The following is a 22,161-nucleotide window of genomic DNA, read 5'->3' on the forward strand; positions in this document are numbered from 1 at the left end:
ATACAAAAAACACACACACATACACACACACACACACACACACACACACATACACACACACAAGCATACACAAAAACCCGGCCAGCAAGTCTGATATGTGAGTGTGGAACAAAAGCCCCAAAACTTGTGCTGAAAGAACTGTAAAAGCCCTATGCTCCTTGAGGCAATGTTCCTGCATGCACCCAAGGCCAACTGCCTACCTCTAGGCAATTGCAGTCTTCAGGTGGGTTCAGAGGGACCTCACATTAGGGAATGAAGGGCCATGCTAGGCTTGGGAAACTCAAGGTTAAAAGACGGATATGGGAGAGTGTGGGAAACACCTCACTGTGGGAGGAGGAAGGTACTCGGCTTGTCTGATTGAGTCAGTGTCAATCCTGGAATGAATTGTTCACGATACTTTGGTTGCACTCCATTTTCAGGATGATGTTTATTTACAGTTTTGTGGCCTTACACACATTCTTCTTTAAGTTGACATTTCCCCCGCTTGTTTGCTATGGCAAACACTGCCATGTCTGCATTGAACACTGATCAGCTTTCCTTGTTATTTCCCTTTCAGACCTCTCATCCCGCCTCACTGCCTTCCAAAGTCTTACCACCCTTTGAATTGGAAAGCTCATTCCTAAACCAAACAGCCTATTCAACCACCAATACAAACACACAAGCAAAAAAGCAAGCAAACAAAAAAACAAACAATGCAAATCTTTATTGAATACAATGGGAGGTAGAACAGAACAAGTCAAAACAAAACAAAAGTAAACTAAACAAATGTGCTAGGAGTACATATAGAATGGGTGGTTTGTTAGTCATCTCACATCTAAGCATAAGGCATTGGTAAGAAGAGCAGCAGATCTTAGTCCCAAGGAAGAAGTCTTCATAACTCTTTCCTGGTTTAGTGTACTGAGATGTGTAGCCTATACCTGGTCACCCATGAGATTTCCTGGAGTCTGATGGAGCCAGTCCAATTGTGTGTTCTGTCAGTTGGGCTTTTCATTAGGCCTCCTTGTTGTTTTAGGAGTCCCTGGTGATCTTGCCCTCTGCCCTTCAAGCAGAATCCCATTCTGAGAGCCCATTTCCTCGTCTCAGGGCCCTCAGGTAGGCACTCCATATGGAAAACCCACGTGCATTTCCTCCTTCTAGTAAGCAAGATGCTTTGCATCGAAATCAGCCACTGTAATAGGGGTTTTGATGCATATACTTTTGGGGCTGTCTACATTCTCAAGTGTGGATTGCGGGTGTCTTCTGGATAGGAGCTACCAGGCTGGGACTCAGAGAATATCCAGCAGAGCCTCATATTCTTCTTGAGAGAGAGGCAGCTCAGGTGTTGCATCCATTTACTGCCCTGCACCTTAAAGATGTACAGGGCCTGGTGAGTGCGTCTCCACATGAACTTCCATCAGCAGTTGATCCAGGAAGAGTTCCAGGGGGCCCGTGTTGCATCCCTGAGTGAGAGCCTGTTCTTGGCCTTGTCCTTCAGGCTGTACCCATTGTGGTAGCTGAGACTCTCTGGAGAAATTGGTTGGGTCGCTATAACTCGAGGATTCCTTGGAAACACAGTCCGTGACAGCCAGTTGCAAGATGGTTTCCTGGTCATCATTGTGCTCCTTGCCACCAGAATTTCCATCCAGATCCACAGGGAATGGCCAGTCACCCTCCACTTGGTCTTCTTCCAGCAGTTCATCAAGGAGGATTTTTAGAGGTCCTGCCTCGTATGCTTGAGTCGCTGTCTGTGATGTTCCACTTGGGGTTGCTGGGACTCTTTGTGGAAGTGGGGCTGGTCGCTGGAGCTCGAGTTCTCCATGCCCACACCTCCTGCAGCAGCCATCGGTAACAGGTTGTCCTGTGCTGCCTCATGCCCGCCAGTGAGGTCTCCAGTTGCCACATCCTGCACTTGTGAAGCAGGCACATCTTGATCTGGATCGCGGGCTTGCCGAGCTCTTCTGTTCTGACACCATATGTGGATCGTGTCCTCAGACAAACCTGTCCTCTGGCCCAGCTGCTCCCTGGTAGCAAAGCCTGACAACGGGTTCCTCACAAAGCCTTGCAGTAGGATCCTGTGCTTTTGCAAGGTGAGTCTAGTGCGAGGCTTTCTGCTGTCCGAGGGCATGCTGCTACCTTGTGACCTGGAACCAAACCCTTCCTCGAGCTGTTGGGAGGCGAGCAGAATGGAGCCTCTGCAGGACCACTTTGGGCCGTGCCTCACCTCTCCAGTGCGACTTCTTCGGCTCTGAAACCACACTCGGATGCGGGACGCAGGGCGCTTTATTTGCCTGGCCATTTCCTGCCTGTCCCAGAAGCTCGGGTATTGGTTCTTGCTGAAAGCTGATAGCAGGGCCTTCTTTTGCTAGGCCTGCCAAACCGTCTTCCTGTGCCGGGATTCCCGCAGCACACAGCTGCTCTACACATTGCTTCCAGCTTCCATGCTCCTAAGGATTCGATGCCAGGCGTCCTCAAGCTGGAGAATATAGTCAGGACCTCTAAAGAGCAAGCACAAGCTTCAGCAAATGCCAGCCGTAGCGATGTGACCCCTGCCCTTAAATACCTTTGCCATTGCTCCCGGAGCTCCACCCACTCGAAAGGAGCCGTGGGCTACAGTCGTCCTCCAGATCCTTGAATCAAGGTCATGCCACCACACTTTATACCTGCCACGCCTCCCACCTGAGAACAGGAGACCCGGAACAAGACCTCAAGAAACCTATCAGACTCAGCAAAATCTCTCCCAGAGTCTCGCAGTCCCTTGCATGCCATTCTGGACACAGAACAAGGAAGCACAAAAAATGTCCTAGGAATGAAGAATCCAGCAGACAGATAGTCCAAGGTGGGAGCACCATAGTTCCTTCCTGGATTTGGGCCGAGTATTCAGGAAATCGTGGAGGTGGTAAGCAGGCTTCAGAAGAGGAAGGCAGAGTGGAGTGTGCCTTAGGTGATATCACTAGCCAAGTGGAATTCGTGCTGATCTCATCCCATCTGGATCCACACAGGTTGGAAAGAGAAGACCCCCCAACTGAGGATAACAACCACTTGTCCTGAGACCCAAGGACATCACTTCCAGGGGTCATGCAAGTCATGGCACTTCTTTCCTTCTTGTAGGGCTAGGTGGTATTTGGGAGCAACAGAACTCTATTAAACCGAGATAAGAGAATAGCACATGCAGAATGAAAGTCTTTTACACAGGCAAATAGCCAAAAACCATAATAGTTCATGTAGAGATTCGGGAATGCCCATTCATGCATTTAAGTCAGAACAGTTGGGCCAGATTTTCAGGAATTCTCACCATTAACATGTTACATGCAAACACAGGCGCAAACACACACACACACACACACACATGCACACACACACAGGCAAATACACACACATACACATACAAATAACACAAAGAGAAATACCACACACACAACAAAGCACACACACACGCACACACAAACACACACAGGCACACACAAACACACACACGTACACACACACAAATAACACAAATACAAATAACACACACACAACACAAGCACACACACAGACACTCACACACGCACATGAAAACACACACCACACATATAACAAAAATACAAATAACACACACACACACACACACACACAGATACACACACACACAAGCATACACAAAAACCTGGCCAGCAATTCTGAAGTGTGAATGTGGAACAAAAGACAGAAAACTTGTGCTGAAAGAACTGTATAAGCCCTATGCTCCTTGAGGAAATGTGCCTGCATGCACCCGAGGCCTACTGCCTACCTCTAGGCAATTGCAGTCTTCAGGTGGGTTCAGAGGGACATCATATTAGGGAATGCAGGGCTGTGCTAGGCTTGGGAAACTCAAGGTTAAAAGACAGATACAAGAGAGTGTGTGAAACACCTCACTGTGGGAGGAGGAAGGTATTCGGCTTGTCTGATTGAATCATTGGCAATCCTGGAAAGAATTGTTCACGATACTTGGGTTCCACTCCATTTCCAGGATGATGATTATTTACACTTTTGTGGCCTTACACACATTCTTCCTTAAGTTGACATTTTCCCCGCTTGTTTGCTTTAGCAAACTCTGCCATGTCTGCATTGAACACTGATCAGCTTTCCTTGTTATTTCCCTTTCAGTCCTTCATCCCACCTCACTGTCTTCCAAAGTCTTACCACCCTTTGAATTGGAAAGCACATGCCTAAAATAAACAGCCTATTCAATCACCCATACAAACACACAAGCAAACAAGCAAGCAAGCAAACCAAAAAATGCAAATCTTTATTGAATACAATGGGAGGTAGAACAGAGCAAGACAAAACAAAACAAAAGTAAACAAAACAAATGTGCTATGATACATATAGAAAGGGTGGTTTGTTAGTCATCTCACAGCTAAGCATAAAGCATTGGTAAAAGAGCAGCAGTTCTTAGTCCCAAGGAAGAAGTCTTCATAACTCCTTCCTGGTTTAGTGTCCTGAGGTGTGTTTATCCTATACCTGGTGACCCATGAGATTTCCTGGAGTCTGATGGAGCCAGTCCAATGGTGTGTTCTGTCAGTTGGGCTTTTCATTAGGTCTCTTTGTTGTTTTTGGATTCCCTGGTGATCTTGCCCTCTGCCCCTTCAGCAGAATCCCATTCTGAGAGCCCATTTCCTCGACACAGGGCCCTCAGGTAGGCACTCCACATGGAAAACCCACGTGCATTTCCTCCTTCTAATAAGAAAGATGCTTTGCATCGAAATCAGCCACTGTAATAGGGTTTTGATGCATATACTTTTTGGGCTGTCTACATTCTCAAGTGTGGATTGCGGGTGTCTTCTGGATAGGAGCTTCCAGGCTGGGACTCAGAGAATATCCAGCAGAGCCTCATATTCTTCTTGAGAGAGAGGCAGCTCAGGTGTTGCATCCATTTGCTGCCCTCCACCTTCCAGATGTACAAGGCCTGGGGAGAGCGTCTCCACTCGAACTTCCATCAGCAGTTGATCCAGGAAGAGTTCCAGGGGGCCCGTGTTGCATCCCTGAGTGAGAGCCTGTTCTTGGCCTTGTCCTTCAGGCTGTGCCCATTGTGGTAGCTGAGACTCTCTGAAGAAATTGGTTGGGTCGCTATAAGTCGAGGATTCCTTGGAAACACAGTCTGTGACAGCCAGTTGCAAGATGGTTTCCTGGACACCCTCGTGCTCCTTGCTACCAGAATTTCCATCAAGATCCACAGGGAGTGGCCTGTCACCCTCCACTTGGTCTTATTCTAGCAGTTCATCAAGGAGGAGTTCCGAGGTCCTGCCTCGTATGCTTGAGTCGCTGTATGTGATGTGCCACTTGGGGTTGCTGGGACTATTTGTGGGTGTGGCGGGTCGCTGGAGCTCGAGTTCTCCATGCCCACACCTCCTGCAGCAGCCATCGGTAACAGGTTGTCTGTGATGCCTCATCCCTGCCACTGAGACCTCCAGTTGCCACATCCTGCACTGTGAAGCAGGCACATCTTGATGTGGAGCGCGGGCTTGCCGCGTTCTTCTTTTCTGAAACCATATGTGGATCGTGTGCTCAGACAAACCTGTCCTCTGGCCCAGCTGCTCCCTGGTTGCAAAGCATGGCAACGGGTTCCTCTCAAAGGCTTGCACTAGGATCCTGCGCTGTTGCAAGGTGCGTCGAGTGCAAGGCCTTCTGCTGTCCGAGGGCATGCTGCTACCTTGTGACCTGGAGCCAAACCCTTCCTTGAGCTGTTGGGAGACTAGCGGAATGGAGCCTCTGCTGGACCGCTTTGGGCCGTGCCTCACCTCTCCAGTGCGACTTCTTAGGTTCTGAAACCGCACTCGGATGCGGGACGCAGGGAGCTGTATTTGCCTGGCCAGTTCCTGCCTGTCCCAGAAGCTCGGGTATTGTTTCTTGCTGAAAGCTGATAGCACGGCCTTCTTTTCCAAGGCCTACCAAACCGTCTTTCTGCGTCGGGATTCCCGCAGCACACAGCTGCTCTCCACATTGCTTCCAGGTTCCATGCTCCTAAAGATTCGATGCCCGGAGTCCTCAAGCTGGAGAATGTTGTCAGGACCGCTCTAGAGCAAGCACAAGCTTCAGCAAATGCCAGCCGTAGGACTTGGACCCCTGCCCTTAAATACATTTGCCTCTGCTCACAGAGCTCCGCACACTCGAAAGGAGCCGTGGGCTACAGTCGTACTCCAGACCCTTGAATCAAGGTCATGCCACGACGCTTTACACCTGCCACGCCTCCCACCTGAGAACAGGAGACCCGGAACAAGACCTCAAGAAACCTATCAGACTCAGCAAAGTCTCTCCCAAAGTCTCGCAGTCCCTTACATGCCATTCTGGACACAGAGCAAGGAAGCACAAAAAATGTCCTAGGAATCAACCATCCAGCAGACAGATAGTCCAAGGAGGGAGCAACAAAGGACCTTCCTGGATTTGGGCAGAGTATCCAGGAAATCGTGGAGGTGGTAAGCAGGCTTCAGAAGAGTAAGGCAGAGTGGAGTGTGCCTAGGTGGTATCACTAGCCAAGTGGAATCCGTGCTGATCTCATCCCATCTGGATCCACACAGGTTAGAAAGAGAAGACCCCCCAACTGAGGATAACAACCACTTGTCCTGAGACCCAAGCACATCACTTCCAGGGGTCATGCAAGTCATGGCACTTCTTTCCTTCTTGTAGGGCTAGGTGGTAGTTGGGAGCAACAGAACTCTATTAAACCGAGATAAGAGAATAGCACATGCAGAATGAAAGTCTTTTACACAGGCAAATAGCCAAAAACCACACTAGTTCATGTAGAGATTCGGGAATGCCCATTCATGCATTTGAGTCAGAACAGTTGGGCCAGATTTTCAGGAATTCTCACAATTAACATGTTCCATGCAAACACAGGCACAAACACAAACACACACACAGACACACACACACACACACACACACGCAAATACACACACATACACATACAAATAACACAAATAGAAATAGCACACACACCACAAAGCACACACACATGCACACACAAACACACACACATACACACACAAATAACACAAATACAAATAACACACACAACACAAGCACACACACACAGACACTCACACGCATATGCAAACACACACACACATATAACACGAATACAAATAACACACACACATACACACACACACGCACACACACACACACACACACATACACACACACAAGCATACACAAAAACCCGGCCAGCAAGTCTGATATGTGAATGTGGAACAAAAAACCCAAAACTTGTGCTGAAAGAACTGTATAAGCCCTATGCTCTTTGAGGCAATGTTCCAGCATGCACCCAAGTCCAACTGCCTACCTCTAGGCAATTGCAGTCTTCATGTGGGTTCAGAGGGACCTCACATTATGGAATGCAGGGCCATGCTAGGCTTGGGAAACTCAAGGTTAAAAGACGGATACAGGAGAGTGTGGGAAACACCTCACTGTGGGAGGAGGAAGGTATTCGGCTTGTCTGATTGAGTCAGTGTCAATCCTGGAATGAATTGTTCACGATACTTTGGTTGCACTCCATTTCAAGGATGATGTTTATTTACAGTTTTGTGGCCTTACACACATTCTTCTTTAAGTTGACATTTTCCCCCCTTGTTTGCTATGGCAAACACTGCCATGTCTGCATTGAACACTGATCAGCTTTCCTTGTTATTTCCCTTTCAGACCTCTCATCCCAACTCACCGCCTTCCATAGTCTTACCACCCTTTGAATTGGAAAGCACATTCCTAAACCAAACAGCCTATTCAACCACCCATACAAACACACAAGCAAACAAGCAAGCACGCAAAGAAACAAACAAACAATGCAAATATTTATTGAATACAATGGGAAGTAGAACAGAGCAAGACATAACTAAACAAAAGTAAACTAAAGAAATGTGCTAGGAGTACATATAGAATCGGTGGTATGTTAGTCATCTCACAGCTAAGCATAAGGCATTGGTAGGAAGAGCAGCAGTTCTTAGTCCCAAGAAAGAAGTCTTCATAACTCCTTCCTGGTTTAGTGTTCTGAGATGTGTAGCCTATACCTGGTGACCCGTGAGATTTCCTGGAATCGGATGGAGCCAGTCCAATGTTGTGTTCTGTCAGTTGGGCTTTTCATTAGGCCTCCTTGTTGTTTTAGGAGTCCCTGGTGATCTTGCCCTCTGCCCCTTCAGCAGAATCCCATTCTGAGAGCCCATTTCCTCATCTCAGGGCCCTCAGGTAGGCACTCCACATGGAAAACCCACATGCATTTCCTCCTTCTACTAAGCAAGATGCTTTGCATCGAAATCAGCCACTGTAATAGCGGTTTTGATGCATATACTTTTTGGGCTGTCTACATTCTCAAGTGTGGATTGCGGGTGTCTTCTGGATAGGAGCTACCAGGCTGGGACTCAGAGAATATGCAGCAGAGCCTCATATACTTCTTGAGAGAGAGGCAGCTCAGGTTTGCATCCATTTGCTGCCCTGCACCTTCCAGTAGTACAGGGCTTGGGGAGTGCGTCTCCACTCGAACTTCCATCATCAGTTGAGCCAGGAAGAGTTCCAGGGGGCCCGTGTTGCATCCCTGAGTGAGAGCCTGTTCTTGGCCTTGTCCTTCAGGCTGTGCCCATTGTGGTAGCTGAGACACTCTGGAGAAATTGGTTGGGTCGCTATAACTCGAGGATTCCTTGGAAACACAGTCCATGGCAGCCAGTTGCAAGATGGTTTCCTGGATACCCTCGTACTCCTTGCTACCAGAATTTCCATCCAGATCCACAGGGAATGGCCTGTCACCCTCCACTTGGTCTTCTTCCAGCAGTTCATCAAGGAGGAGTTCCAAAGATCCTGCCTCGTATGCTTGAGTCGCTGTCTGTGATTGGCCTCGTCCTTCGGGCAGTACCACTTGGGGTTGCTGGGACTCTTTGTGGAAGTGTGGCTGGTCGCTGGAGCTCGAGTTCTCCATGCCAACACCTCCTGCAGCAGCCATCGGTAACAGGTTGTCCTGTGCTGCCTCATCCCTGCCACTGAGACCTCCAGTTGCCACATCCTGCACTTGTGAAACAGGAACATCTTGATATGGAGCGCGGGCTTGCCGTGCTCTTCTGTTCTGAAACCATATGTGGATCGTGTCCTCAGACAAACCTTTCCTCTGGCCCAGCTGCTCCCTGGTAGCACAGCCTGGCAACGGGTTCCTCTCAAAGGCTTGCACTAGGATCCTGCACTGTTGCAAGGTGAGTCGAGTGTGAGGCCTCCTGCTATCCGAGGGCATGCTGCTACCTTGTGACCTGGAGCCAAACCCTTCCTCGAGCTGTTGGGAGGCTAGCGGAATGGAGCCTCTGCTGGACCGCTTTGGGCCGTGCCTCACCTCTCCAGTGCGACTTCTTCGGTTCTGAAACCACACTCGGATGCGGGACGCAGGGAGCTGTATTTGCCTGGCCAGTTCCTGCCTGTCCCAGAAGCTCGGGTATTGGTTCTTGCTGAAAGCTAATAACAGGGCCTTCTTTTGCCAGGCCTGCCAAACCGTCTTTCTGCGCCGGGATTCCCGCAGCACACAGCTGCTCTCCACAATGCTTCCAGCTTCCATGCTCCTAAGTATTCGATGCCAGGAGTCCTCACGCTGGAGAATGTAGTCAGCACCGCTCCAGAGCAAGCACAAGCTTCAACAAATGCCAGCCGTAGGGCTGGGACCCCTGCCCTTAAATACCTTTGCCTCTGCTCCCGGAGCTCAGCCCTCTCGAAAGGAGCCGTGGGCTTCAGTCGTACTCCAGACCCTTGAATCAAGGTCATGCCACAACGCTTTACACCTGCCACGGCTCCCACCTGAGAACAGGAGACCCGGAACAAGACCTCAAGAAACAAATCAGACTCAGCAAAGTCTCTCCCAAAGTCTCGCAGTCCCTTGCATGCCATTCTGGACACAGAACAAGGAAGCACAAAAAATGTCCTAGGAATCAACCATCCAGCAGACAGATCGTCCAAGGAGGGAGCACCATAGATCCTTCCTGGCTTTGGGCAGAGTATCCAGGAAATCCTGGAGGTGGTAAGCAGGCTTCAGAAGAGGAAGGCAGAGTGGAGTGTGCCTTAGGTGGTATCACTAGCCAAGTGTAATCCGTGCTGATCTCATCCCATCTGGATCCACACAGGGTGGAAAGAGAAGACCCCCCAACTGAGGATCCCAACCACTTATCCTGAGACCCAAGGACATCACTTCCAGGAGTCATGCAAGTCATGGCACTTCTTTCATGCTTGTAGGGCTAGCTGGTAGTTGGGAGCAACAGAACTCTATTAAACCGAGGGAAGAATATAGCACATGCAGAAAGAAAGTCTTTTACACAGGCAAATAGCCCAAAAACCACAATAGTTCATGTAGAGATTTTTGAATGCACATTCATGCATTTCCTGTCAGAACAGTTCAGCCAGATTTTCAGGAATTCTCACAATTAACATGGTCCATGCAAAAACAGGCACAAACACACACAGACACACACACACACACACACACACACGCAAACACACACACATTCCCATACAAATAACACAAATAGAAATACCACACACACTACAAAGCACACACACAGACACACACAAACATACACACATACACACACAAATAACACAAATACAAATAACACACACAACACAAGCACACACACACAGGCACTCACACACGAACATGCAAACACACACACATATAACACGAATACAAATAACACACACACATACACACACACACACAAACACACACACTAACACATACACACACACTAACACATACACACACACAAGCATACACAAAAACCCGGCCAGCAAGTCTGACCTGTGAATGTGGAACAAAAGACCGAAAACCTGTGTTGAAAGAATTGTATAAGCCCTATGCTCCTTGAGGAAATGTGGCTGCATTCACCCAAGGCCAACTGCCTACCTCTAGGCAATTGCAGTCATCAGGTGAGTTCAGAGGGACCTCACATTAGGGAATGCAGGGCCGTGCTAGGCTTGGGAAACTCAAGGTTAAAAGACGGATACGGGAGATTTTGGGAAACACCTCACTGTGGGAGGAGGAAGGAATTCGGCTTGTCTGATTGAATCAGTGTCAATCCTGGAATGAATTGTTCACGATACTTTGGTTGCACTCCATTTCCAGGATGATGTTTATTTACAGTTTTTTGGCCTTACACACATTCTTCTTTAAGTTGACATTTTCCCCGCTTGTTTGCTTTAGCAGACACTGCCATGTCTGCATTGAACACTGATCAGCTTTCCTTGTTATTTCCCTTTCAGACCTCTTATCCCGCCTCACTGCCTTCCAAAGTCTTACCACCCTTTCAATTGGAAAGCTCATGCCTAAACCAAACAGCCTTTCAACCACCCATACAAACACCCACCAAACAAGCAAGCAAGCAAACAAACCAACAATGCAAATCTTTATTGAATACAATGGTAAGTAGAACAGTGCAAGACAAAACAAAACAAAAGTAAACTAAACAAATGTGCCAGGAGTACATATAGAATGGGTGGATTGTTAGTCATCTCACAGCTAAGCATAAGGCATTGGTAAGAAGAGCTACAGTTCTTAGTCCCAAGGAAGAAGTGTTCATAACTCCTTCCTGGTTTAGTGTCCTGAGATGTGTAGCCTATACCTGGTGACCCATGAGATTTCCTGGAATCTGATGGAGCCAGTCCAATGTTGTGTTCTGTCAGTTGGGCTTTTCATTAGGCCTTCTTGTTGTTTTAGGAGTCCCTGGTGATCTTGCCCTCTGCCCCTTCAGCAGAATCCCATTCTGAGAGCCCATTTCCTCGTCTCAGGGCCCTCACTAAGGCACTCCACATGGAAAACCCACGTGCATTTCCTCCTTCTAGTAAGCAAGATGCTTTGCATCGAAATCAGCCACTGTAATAGGGGTTTTGATGCATTAACTTTTTGGGTGTCTACATTCTCAAGTGTGTATTGCAGGTGTCTTCTATAGGAACTTCCAGGCTGGGACTCAGAGAATATCCAGCAGAGCCTCATATTCTTCTAGAGAGAGAGTCAGCTCAGGTGTTGCATCCATTTGCTGCCCTGCACCTTCCAGATATACCGAGCCTGGGGAGTGTGCCTCCACTCGAACTTCCATCAGCAGTTGATCCAGGAAGAGTTCCTGGGGGCCCGTGTTGCATCCCTGAGTGAGAGCCTGTTCTTGTCCTTGTCCTTCAGGCTGTGCCCATTGTGGTATCTGAGGCTCTCTGGAGAAATTGGTTGGGTCGCTATAACTCGAGGATTCCTTGGAAACACAGTCCGTGGCAGCCAGTTGCAAGATGGTTTCATGCACAAACTCGTGCTCCTTGCCACAAGAATTTCCATCCAGATCCACAGGGAATGGCCTGCCACCCTCCACTTGGTCTTCTTCCAGCAGTTAATCAAGGAGGAGTTCCAGAGGTCCTGCCTCGTATGCTTGAGTCGCTGTCTGTGATTGGCCTCGTTCTTCGGGCAGTGCCATTTGGGGTTGCTGGGACCTTTTGTGGAAGTGGGGCTGGTCGCTGGAATTCGAGTTCTCCATGCCCACACCTCCTGAGATAGCCATCGATAACAGGTTGTCCTGTGCTGCTTCATCCCTGCCACTGAGACCTCCAGTTGCCACATCCTGCACTTGTGAAGCAGGCGCATCTTGATCTGGAGCGCGGGCTTGCCGCGCTCTTCTGTTCTGAAATCATATGTGGATCGTGTCCTCAGACAAACCTGTTCTCTGGCCCAGCTGCTCCCTGGTAGCAAAGCCTTGCAACGGATTCCTCTCAAAGGCTTGCACTAGGATACTGCGCTGTTGCAAGGTGAGTCGAGTGCGAGGCCTTCTGCTGTCCGAGGGCATGCTGCTACCTTGTGACCTGGAGCCAAACCCTTCCTCGAGCTGTTGGGAGGCTAGCGGAATGGAGCCTCTGCTGGACCGCTTTGGGCCGTGCCTCACCTCTCCAGTGCGACTCCTTCGGTTCTGAAACCACACTCGAATGCGGGAGGAAGGGAGCTGTATTTGCCTGGCCAGTTCCTGCCTGTCGCAGAGCTCGGGTATTGGTTCTTGCTGAAAGCTGATAACAGGGCCTTCTTTTGCCAGGCCTGCCAAACCGTCTTCCTGCGCCGGGATTCCCGCAGCATACAGCTGTTATCCACATTGCTTCCAGCTTCCATGCTCCTAAGGATTCGATGCCAGGAGACCTAAAGCTGGAGAATGTAGTCAGGACCGCTCCAGAGCAAGCACAAGCTTCAGCAAATGCCAGCCGTAGGGCTGGGACCCCTGCCCTTAAATACCTTTGCCTCTGCTCCTGGAGCTCCGCCCACTCGAAAGGAGCCGTGGGCTTCAGTCGTACTCCAGACCCTTGAATCAAGGTCATGCCACTATGCTTTGCACCAGCCACGGCTCCCACCTGAGAACAGGAGACCCGGAACAAGATCTCAAGAAACCTATCAGACTCAGCAAAGTCTCTCCCAAAGTCTCGCAGTCCCTTGCATGCCATTCTGGACACAGAACAAGGAAGCACAAAAAATGTCCTAGGAATCAACCATCCAGCAGACAGATCGTCCAAGGAGGGAGCACCATAGATCCTTCCTGGCTTTGGGCAGAGTATCCAGGAAATCCTGGAGGTGGTAAGCAGGCTTCAGAAGAGGAAGGCAGAGTGGAGTGTGCCTTAGGTGGTATCACTAGCCAAGTGGAATCCGTGCTGATCTCATCCCATCTGGATCCACACAGGGTGGAAAGAGAAGACCCCCCAACTGAGGATCCCAACCACTTATCCTGAGACCCAAGGACATCACTTCCAGGAGTCATGCAAGTCATGGCACTTCTTTCATGCTTGTAGGGCTAGCTGGTAGTTGGGAGCAACAGAACTCTATTAAACCGAGGGAAGAATATAGCACATGCAGAAAGAAAGTCTTTTACACAGGCAAATAGCCCAAAAACCACAATAGTTCATGTAGAGATTTTTGAATGCACATTCATGCATTTCCTGTCAGAACAGTTCAGCCAGATTTTCAGGAATTCTCACAATTAACATGGTCCATGCAAAAACAGGCACAAACACACACAGACACACACACACACACACACACACACGCAAACACACACACATTCCCATACAAATAACACAAATAGAAATACCACACACACTACAAAGCACACACACAGACACACACAAACATACACACATACACACACAAATAACACAAATACAAATAACACACACAACACAAGCACACACACACAGGCACTCACACACGAACATGCAAACACACACACATATAACACGAATACAAATAACACACACACATACACACACACACACAAACACACACACTAACACATACACACACACTAACACATACACACACACAAGCATACACAAAAACCCGGCCAGCAAGTCTGACCTGTGAATGTGGAACAAAAGACCGAAAACCTGTGTTGAAAGAATTGTATAAGCCCTATGCTCCTTGAGGAAATGTGGCTGCATTCACCCAAGGCCAACTGCCTACCTCTAGGCAATTGCAGTCATCAGGTGAGTTCAGAGGGACCTCACATTAGGGAATGCAGGGCCGTGCTAGGCTTGGGAAACTCAAGGTTAAAAGACGGATACGGGAGATTTTGGGAAACACCTCACTGTGGGAGGAGGAAGGAATTCGGCTTGTCTGATTGAATCAGTGTCAATCCTGGAATGAATTGTTCACGATACTTTGGTTGCACTCCATTTCCAGGATGATGTTTATTTACAGTTTTTTGGCCTTACACACATTCTTCTTTAAGTTGACATTTTCCCCGCTTGTTTGCTTTAGCAGACACTGCCATGTCTGCATTGAACACTGATCAGCTTTCCTTGTTATTTCCCTTTCAGACCTCTTATCCCGCCTCACTGCCTTCCAAAGTCTTACCACCCTTTCAATTGGAAAGCTCATGCCTAAACCAAACAGCCTTTCAACCACCCATACAAACACCCACCAAACAAGCAAGCAAGCAAACAAACCAACAATGCAAATCTTTATTGAATACAATGGTAAGTAGAACAGTGCAAGACAAAACAAAACAAAAGTAAACTAAACAAATGTGCCAGGAGTACATATAGAATGGGTGGATTGTTAGTCATCTCACAGCTAAGCATAAGGCATTGGTAAGAAGAGCTACAGTTCTTAGTCCCAAGGAAGAAGTGTTCATAACTCCTTCCTGGTTTAGTGTCCTGAGATGTGTAGCCTATACCTGGTGACCCATGAGATTTCCTGGAATCTGATGGAGCCAGTCCAATGTTGTGTTCTGTCAGTTGGGCTTTTCATTAGGCCTTCTTGTTGTTTTAGGAGTCCCTGGTGATCTTGCCCTCTGCCCCTTCAGCAGAATCCCATTCTGAGAGCCCATTTCCTCGTCTCAGGGCCCTCACTAAGGCACTCCACATGGAAAACCCACGTGCATTTCCTCCTTCTAGTAAGCAAGATGCTTTGCATCGAAATCAGCCACTGTAATAGGGGTTTTGATGCATTAACTTTTTGGGTGTCTACATTCTCAAGTGTGTATTGCAGGTGTCTTCTATAGGAACTTCCAGGCTGGGACTCAGAGAATATCCAGCAGAGCCTCATATTCTTCTAGAGAGAGAGTCAGCTCAGGTGTTGCATCCATTTGCTGCCCTGCACCTTCCAGATATACCGAGCCTGGGGAGTGTGCCTCCACTCGAACTTCCATCAGCAGTTGATCCAGGAAGAGTTCCTGGGGGCCCGTGTTGCATCCCTGAGTGAGAGCCTGTTCTTGTCCTTGTCCTTCAGGCTGTGCCCATTGTGGTATCTGAGGCTCTCTGGAGAAATTGGTTGGGTCGCTATAACTCGAGGATTCCTTGGAAACACAGTCCGTGGCAGCCAGTTGCAAGATGGTTTCATGCACAAACTCGTGCTCCTTGCCACAAGAATTTCCATCCAGATCCACAGGGAATGGCCTGCCACCCTCCACTTGGTCTTCTTCCAGCAGTTAATCAAGGAGGAGTTCCAGAGGTCCTGCCTCGTATGCTTGAGTCGCTGTCTGTGATTGGCCTCGTTCTTCGGGCAGTGCCATTTGGGGTTGCTGGGACCTTTTGTGGAAGTGGGGCTGGTCGCTGGAATTCGAGTTCTCCATGCCCACACCTCCTGAGATAGCCATCGATAACAGGTTGTCCTGTGCTGCTTCATCCCTGCCACTGAGACCTCCAGTTGCCACATCCTGCACTTGTGAAGCAGGCGCATCTTGATCTGGAGCGCGGGCTTGCCGCGCTCTTCTGTTCTGAAATCATATGTGGATCGTGTCCTCAGACAAACCTGTTCTCTGGCCCAGCTGCTCCCTGGTAGCAAAGCCTTGCAACGGATTCCTCTCAAAGGCTTGCACTAGGATACTGCGCTGTTGCAAGGTGAGTCGAGTGCGAGGCCTTCTGCTGTCCGAGGGCATGCTGCTACCTTGTGACCTGGAGCCAAACCCTTCCTCGAGCTGTTGGGAGGCTAGCGGAATGGAGCCTCTGCTGGACCGCTTTGGGCCGTGCCTCACCTCTCCAGTGCGACTCCTTCGGTTCTGAAACCACACTCGAATGCGGGAGGAAGGGAGCTGTATTTGCCTGGCCAGTTCCTGCCTGTCGCAGAGCTCGGGTATTGGTTCTTGCTGAAAGCTGATAACAGGGCGTTCTTTTGCCAGGCCTGCCAAACCGTCTTCCTGCGCCGGGATTCCCGCAGCATACAGCTGTTATCCACATTGCTTCCAGCTTCCATGCTCCTAAGGATTCGATGCCAGGAGACCTAAAGCTGGAGAATGTAGTCAGGACCGCTCCAGAGCAAGCACAAGCTTCAGCAAATGCCAGCCGTAGGGCTGGGACCCCTGCCCTTAAATACCTTTGCCTCTGCTCCTGGAGCTCCGCCCACTCGAAAGGAGCCGTGGGCTTCAGTCGTACTCCAGACCCTTGAATCAAGGTCATGCCACTATGCTTTGCACCAGCCACGGCTCCCACCTGAGAACAGGAGACCCGGAACAAGACCTCAAGAAACCTATCAGACTCAGCAAAGTCTCTCCCAAAGTCTCGCAGTCCCTTGCATGCCATTCTGGACACAGAACAAGGAAGCACAAAAAATGTCCTAGGAATCAACCATCCAGCAGACAGATCGTCCAAGGAGGGAGCACCATAGGTCCTTCCTGACTTTGGGCAGAGTATCCAGGAAATGGTGGAGGTGGTTAGCAGGCTTCAGAAGAGGAAGGCAGAGTGGAGTGTGCCTTAGGTGGTATCACTAGCCAAGTGGAATCCGTGCTGATCTCATCCCATCTGGATCCACACAGGTTGGAAAGAGAAGACCCCCTAACTGAGGATCCCAACCACTTGTCCTGAGACCCAAGGACATCACTTCCAGGAGTCATGCAAGTCATGGCACTTCTTTCATGCTTGTAGGGCTAGCTGGTAGTTGGGAGCAACAGAACTCTATTAAACCGAGGGAAGAATATAGCACATGCAGAAAGAAAGTCTTTTACATAGGCAAATAGCCCAAAAACCACAATAGTTCATGTAGAGATTCGGGAACGCACATTCATGCATTTCCTGTCAGAAGAGTTGAGCCAGATTTTCAGGAATTCTCACAATTAACATGGTCCATGCAAAAACAGGCACAAACACACACAGACACACAGACACACACACACACACACACACGCAAACACACACACATACCCATACAAATAACACAAATAGAAATACCACACACACAACAAAGCACACACACAGACACACACAAACATACACACATATACACAAATAACACAAATACAAATAACATACACAACACAAGCACACACACACAGGCACTCACACACGAACATGCAAACACACACATATAACACGAATACAAATAACACACACATACACACACACAAACAAACACACACACTAACACATACACACACACAAGCATACACAAAAACCCGGCCAGCAAGTCTGACCTGTGAATGTGGAACAAAAGACCGAAAACCTGTGTTGAAAGAATTGTATAAGCCCTATGCTCCTTGAGGAAATGTGGCTGCATGCACCCAAGGCCAACTGCCTACCTCTAGGCAATTGCAGTCTTCAGGTGGGTGCAGAGGGACCTCACATTCGGGAATGCAGGGCCGTGCTAGGCTTGGGAATCTCAAGGTTAAAAGACGGATACGGGAGATTGTGGGAAACACCTCACTGTGGGAGGAGGAAGGTATTCGGCTTGTCTGATTGAATCAGTGTCAATCCTGGAATGAATTGTTCACGATACTTTGGTTGCACTCCATTTCCAGGATGATGTTTATTTACAGTTTTGTGGCCTTACACACATTCTTCTTTAAGTTGACATTTTCCCCGCTTGTTTGCTTTAGCAAACACTGCCATGTCTGCATTGAACACTGATCAGCTTTCCTTGTTATTTCCCTTTCAGACCGCTCATCCCGCCTCACTGCCTTCCAATGTCTTACCACCCTTTCAATTGGAAAGCTCATGCCTAAACCAAACAGCCTTTCAACCACCCATACAAACACACAAGCAAACAAGCAAGCAAGCAAACAAACCAACAATGCAAATCTTTATTGAATACAATGGTAAGTAGAACAGAGCAAGACAAAACAAAACAAAAGTAAACTAAACAAATGTGCCAGGAGTACATATAGAATGGGTGGATTGTTAGTCATCTCACAGCTAAGCATAAGGCATTGGTAAGAAGAGCAACAGTTCTTAGTCCCAAGGAAGAAGTGTTCATAACTCCTTCCTGGTTTAGTGTCCTGAGATGTGTAGCCTACCGGGTGACCCATGAGATTTCCTGGAATCTGATGGAGCCAGTCCAATGTTGTGTTCTATCAGTTGGGCTTTTCATTAGGCCTCCTTGTTGTTTTAGGAGTCCCTGGTGATCTGCCCTCTGCCCCTTCAGCAGAAACCCATTCTGAGAGTCCATTTCCTCGTCTCAGGGCCCTCAGGTAGGCACTCCACATGGAAAACCCCCGTGCATTTCCTCCTTCTAGTAAGCAAGATGCTTTGCATCGAAATCAGCCACTGTCATAGGGGTTTTGATGCATTAACTTTTTGGGCTGTCAACATTCTCAAGTGTGGATTGCAGGTGTCTTCTGGATAGGAGCTTCCAGGCTGGGACTCAGAGAATATCCAGCAGAGCCTCATATTCTTCTTGAGAGAGAGGCAGCTCAGGTGTTGCATCCATTTGCTGCCCTTCACCTTCCAGATATACAGAGCCTGGGGAGTGCGTCTCCACTCGAACTTCCATCAGCAGTTGATCCAGGAAGAATTCCAGGACGCCCGTGTTGCATCCCTGAGTGAGAGCCTGTTCTTGGCCTTGTCCTTCAGGCTGTGCCCATTGTGGTAGCTGAGGCTCTCTGGAGAAATTGGTTGGGTCACTATAACTCGAGGATTCCTTGGAAACACAGTCCGTGGCAGCCAGTTGCAAGATGGTTTCCTGGACAAACTCGTGCTCCTTGCCACCAGAATTTCCATCAAGATCCACAGGGAATGGCCTGCCACCCTCCACTTGGTCTTCTTCCAGCAGTTCATCAAGGAGGAGTTCCAGAGGTCCTGCCTCGTATGCTTGAGTCGCTGTCTGTGATTGGCCTCGTCCTTCGGGCAGTGCCATTTGGGGTTGCTGGGACTCTTTGTGGAAGTAGGGCTGGTCGCTGGAGCTCGAGTTCTCCATGCCCACACCTCCTGAGATAGCCATCGATAACAGGTTGTCCTGTGCTGCTTCATCCCTGCCACTGAGACCTCCAGTTGCCACATCCTGCACTTGTGAAGCAGGCACATCTTGATCTGGAGCGCGGGCTTGCCGCGCTCTTCTGTTCTGAAATCATATGTGGATCGTGTACTCAGACAAACCTGTCCTCTGGCCCAGCTGCTCCCTGGTAGGAAAGCCTGGCAACGGATTCCTCTCAAAGGCTTGCACTAGGATACTGCGCTGTTGCAAGGTGAGTCGAGTGCGAGGCCTTCTGCTGTCCGAGGGCATGCTGCTACCTTGTGACCTGGAGCCAAACCATTCCTCGAGCTGTTGGGAGGCTAGCGGAATGGAGCCTCTGCTGGACCGCTTTGGGCCGTGCCTCACCTCTCCAGTGCGACTCCTTCGGTTCTGAAACCACACTCGGATGCGGGACGAAGGGAGCTGTATTTGCCTGGCCAGTTCCTGCCTGTCCCAGAGCTCGGGTATTGGTTCTTGCCTAAAGCTGATAGCAGGGCCTTCTTTTGCCAGGCCTGCCAAACCGTCTTCCTGCGCCGGGATTCCCCCAGCATACAGCTGTTATCCACATTGCTTCCAGCTTCCATGCTCCTAAGGATTCGATGCCAGGAGACCTAAAGCTGGAGAATATAGTCAGGACCGATCCAGATCAAGCGCAAGCTTCTGCAAATGCCACCCTTAGAGCTGGGACCCCTGCCCGTAAATACCTTTGCCTCAGCACCCGAAGCTCTGCCCACTCAAAAGGAGCCGTGGGCTACAGTCGTACTCCAGACCCTTGAATCAAGGTCATGCCACGACCCCTTACACCTGCCACGCCTCCCACCTGAGAACAGGAGACCCGGAACAAGACCTCAAGAAACCTATCAGACTCAGCAAAGTCTCTCCCAAAGTCTCGCAGTCCCTTGCATGCCATTCTGGACACAGAACAAGGAAGCACAAAAAATGTCCTAGGAATCAACCATCCAGCAGACAGATCATCCAAGGAGGGAGCACCATAGGTCCTTTCTGGCTTTGGGCAGAGTATCCAGGAAATCGTGGAGGTGGTAAGCAGGCTTCAGAAGAGGAAGGCTGAGTGAAGTGTGCCTTAGGTGGTATCACTAGCCAAGTGGAATCCGTGCTGATCTCATCCCATCTGGATCCACACAGGTTGGAAAGAGAAGACCCCCCAACTGAGGATCCCAACCACTTGTCCTGAGACCCAAGGACATCACTTCCAGGAGTCATGCAAATCATGGCACTTCTTTCATGCTTGTTGGGCTAGCTGGTAGTTGGGAGCAACAGAACTCTATTAAAGCAAGGGAAGAATATAGCACATGCAGAAAGAAAGTCTTTTACATAGGCAAATAGCCCAAAAACCACAATAGTTCATGTAGAGATTCGGGAACGCACATTCATGCATTTCCTGTAAGAACAGTTGAGCCAGATTTTCAGGAATTCTCACAATTAACATGGTCCATGCAAAAACAGGCACAAACACACACAGACACACACACACACACACACACACATGCAAACACACACACATACCCATACAAATAACACAAATAGAAATACCACACACACAACAAAGCACACACACAGACACACACAAACATACACACATACACACAAATAACACAAATACAAATAACACACACAACACAAGCAGACACACACAGGCACTCACACACGAACATGCAAACACACACACATATAACACGAATACAAATAACACACACATACACACACACAAACAAACACACACACTAACACATACACACACACAAGCATACACAAAAACCCGGCCAGCAGTCCTGACCTGTGAATGTGGAACAAAAGACCGAAAACCTGTGTTGAAAGAATTGTATAAGCCCTATGCTCCTTGAGGAAATGTGGCTGCATGCACCCAAGGCCAACTGCCTACCTCTAGGCAATTGCAGTCTTCAGGTGGGTGCAGAGGGACCTCACATTAGGGAATGCAGGGCCGTGCTAGGCTTGGGAAACTCAAGGTTAAAAGACGGATACGGGAGATTGTGGGAAACACCGCACTGTGGGAGGAGGAAGGTATTCGGCTTGTCTGATTGAATCAGTGTCAATCCTGGAATGAATTGTTCACGATACTTTGGTTGCACTCCATTTCCAGGATGATGTTTATTTACAGTTTTGTGGCCTTACACACATTCTTCTTTAAGTTGACATTTTCCCCGCTTATTTGCTTTAGCAAACACTGCCATGTCTGCATTGAACACTGATCAGCTTTCCTTGTTATTTCCCTTTCAGACCTCTCATCCCGCCTCACTGCCTTCCAAAGTCTTACCACCCTTTCAATTGGAAAGCTCATGCCTAAACCAAACAGCCTTTCAACCACACATACAAACACACAAGCAAACAAGCGAGCAAGCAAACAAACCAACAATGCAAATCTTTATTGAATACAATGGTAAGTAGAACAGAGCAAGACAAAACAAAACAAAAGTAAACTAAACAAATGTGCCAGGAGTACATATAGAATGGGTGGATTGTTAGTCATCTCACAGCTAAGCATAAGGCATTGG

General features: G+C 48.7%; 1 protein-coding gene across 1 annotated transcript; it reads right to left on the reverse strand.

The window, feature by feature from the left end:
* Positions 1 to 19,744: 19,744 nt before the first annotated feature.
* Positions 19,745 to 20,214, reverse strand: LOC147998685 (double homeobox protein 4C-like). Its single transcript, XM_087598774.1, has 2 exons — positions 19,997 to 20,214; positions 19,745 to 19,916 (listed from the first exon to the last, which is right to left on the reverse strand). The coding sequence occupies exons 1-2, from the start codon at positions 20,212 to 20,214 to the stop codon at positions 19,745 to 19,747; spliced, it is 390 nt and encodes a 129-aa protein (XP_087454900.1).
* Between the last annotated feature and the right edge of the window lie 1,947 nt (positions 20,215 to 22,161).

The sequence above is a fragment of the Rattus norvegicus genome, chromosome 20 (genome assembly GCF_021556685.1).
Source record: "Rattus norvegicus strain SHRSP/BbbUtx chromosome 20, alternate assembly SHRSP_T2T, whole genome shotgun sequence".
In the NCBI taxonomy this organism is placed as follows: domain Eukaryota; kingdom Metazoa; phylum Chordata; class Mammalia; order Rodentia; family Muridae; genus Rattus; species Rattus norvegicus.